The 2169-nt window shown below is 47.5% G+C and overlaps 1 protein-coding gene across 1 annotated transcript; it reads right to left on the bottom strand.

Annotated features, from left to right (window-relative positions):
* Window positions 988-1853, bottom strand: KRTAP11-1 (keratin associated protein 11-1). The gene is given in 1 exon segment (NM_001285767.1): window positions 988-1853. A coding segment is annotated over 1 exon segment (480 nt). The 5' UTR covers window positions 1803-1853; the 3' UTR covers window positions 988-1322.

The raw sequence follows: 2169 nt of genomic DNA, 5'->3' as shown, positions 1-2169 counted from the left end.
GAACTGTGGTGTTGGAGAAGACTCTTGAGAGTCTGAACTTCAAGGAGATCCAACAAGTCCATCCTAAAGGAAATCAATCCTGAATATTCATTGGAAGGACTGATGCTGAAGCTGAAGCTCTTATACTTTGGCCACCTGATATGAAGAGCTGACTCCCTGGAAAAGACCCTGATCCTGGGAAAGATTGAGGGCAGGAGGAGAAGGGGATGACAGAGGAAGAGATGGTTGGATGACATCATCAACTTGATGGACATGAGTTTGAGCAAGCTCTAGGAGATGGTGAAATACAGCGAGGCCTGGCACGCTGCAGTCCATGGGTTCCAAAGTGTCAGACACGACTGAGTGACTAAACAACAACAACCAGGTAAAACATAAGATAATCCCTTGCTGTCCATTCTCTATGTCTGCATCTCTATTCCTGACCTGCAAACAGGCTCTTCAGTGCCATCTTTCTAGAGTTCATACATATACATTAATATACAGTATTTGTTTTTCTCTTTTTGACTTACTTCATCATGTATAACAGACCCTAGGTCCATCCGTGGAGGGTAAGATGAATTGGGAGAGTAGCTTTAGCATATACACACTACCAGATGTAAAGTAGATAGCTAGTGGGAAGCTTCTATATAACACAGGAGCTCACCTCGGTGGTCTGTGATGACCTAGAGGGGTGGGATGGCAGGGGTGTGAGGAGGCTGAAGAAGGAGGAGGTATACATATACTTATAGCTCATGTACGTCATTGTACAGAAGAGACTAAAAACATTGTAAAGCAATTATTCTCAACTTTTTAAGTTAAAAACAAAAGATAACCCCTTGCTTGTCATGAAACACAATGACTGAACCCATGCTCCAGGCTCAGAAAAGAAACCTGGACCCTGATCAGCAAAGGATGATTCATAAATAGTAAAAATTCTTGCAAACAAAGAACTCAACTGAGACATACATTTGCAATGCCAAGTAATGAGGTTTTATTGAGAAACACAGAGCAAGACAAGTTCCCTTTTCCAAGGCACAAAAGCAGAAGCCAGAAGACAAAGCAGCAAGGTCAAAACATGCCAAAACCCTTAGAGACTGGGGCGTGAGTGGTACATTTCTAGAAACATCCAGAGGTATACATGCCACCAGTCATCAAACCCTTAAAATAAGATTGGTGCCGGCCAAATATTAGATTGCCAAAGGCGGCTTATTCAGGGCTGGCAGCCAGCAATCAGGCAGTTAGAACAGGGGTCAGCAATGAAGTCACTCAGGCAGCATGTCGGAAGATCCTGGAAACGCAGCTGGCAGGTCATGGAATCTTGATTCACTCGTGGGCTTCTGAACTTAGCAAATTCTTCTGCAGCTGGACACGCAGGACTGCTGGTACGTCCTGGAGACCCCGCAGGTAGGTTGGCAGATGGTGGAGACTCCTCCCACCGGTTGGCAGACAGTGGAGATGCTTCTCACTGGCTTGCACACAGTAGAGACGCCACTCAGAGGCTGACAGCCACTGGAGATAAAGGTGAGTGGCCGGCTGCAGGTCGTCGAACAGGGACTGGAGACACAGGTGGTTTGCCGAGAGGTCACCTGCACAGGGCTGGAGACACAAGGAGTTGGCTGGTAGCAAGTTGACTGGCAAACAGTGGGCTCACAGCAGGTCTCCTGACAGTGGTCCAGGAGCCAGGAGCCCGTTTGGAAGGAGCTGGGCAAATAGATGCCACTCAGGCAATCGGCCTCCGGGGAAGAAACTGTGACCACTGGAACAGCGTATTCTCCTCCAATCCGCCTGGAAGAGCAGTTCCTTGTGGAGCAGCTGTAGGACATGGTGCTGGTGGAGAGATGTGGGTAACTCACTGAGGCTGGTTCTTGAGCTGTGAATGCCACTTCAGGCTTCTGAGCTTTTATACATTCTTCCTGGTGGGTGGGGCTCCCACCCTGACCTTCCTGGCTTCTTTGGCTCACACCAGCTTGCCTTAGAACCTCCTGTGAATTTCCAGGTTAATTGTCTCTTGAGAAGCCTTCATCCTCATAAAGAAAGTTTAGTAGTTTGGTAACTAAGTCAAAAGGCTTCTGGACTGTACTTAGTTCCAGGATTAAGGAGGTGGGTTGACAGCTTCAAAGCTATTGGTCATCCCAGCCCACAATTCATCCCTCATTCATCTTGCGTGGATACAATGAGTGTCCCTCTGAC

The sequence above is a fragment of the Capra hircus genome, chromosome 1, assembly GCF_001704415.2.
Source record: "Capra hircus breed San Clemente chromosome 1, ASM170441v1, whole genome shotgun sequence".
Taxonomy (NCBI): Eukaryota; Metazoa; Chordata; class Mammalia; order Artiodactyla; family Bovidae; genus Capra; species Capra hircus.
The sequence above is the reverse complement of the archived record's forward strand: the minus strand, read 5'-3'. Positions and strand labels throughout refer to the sequence as shown.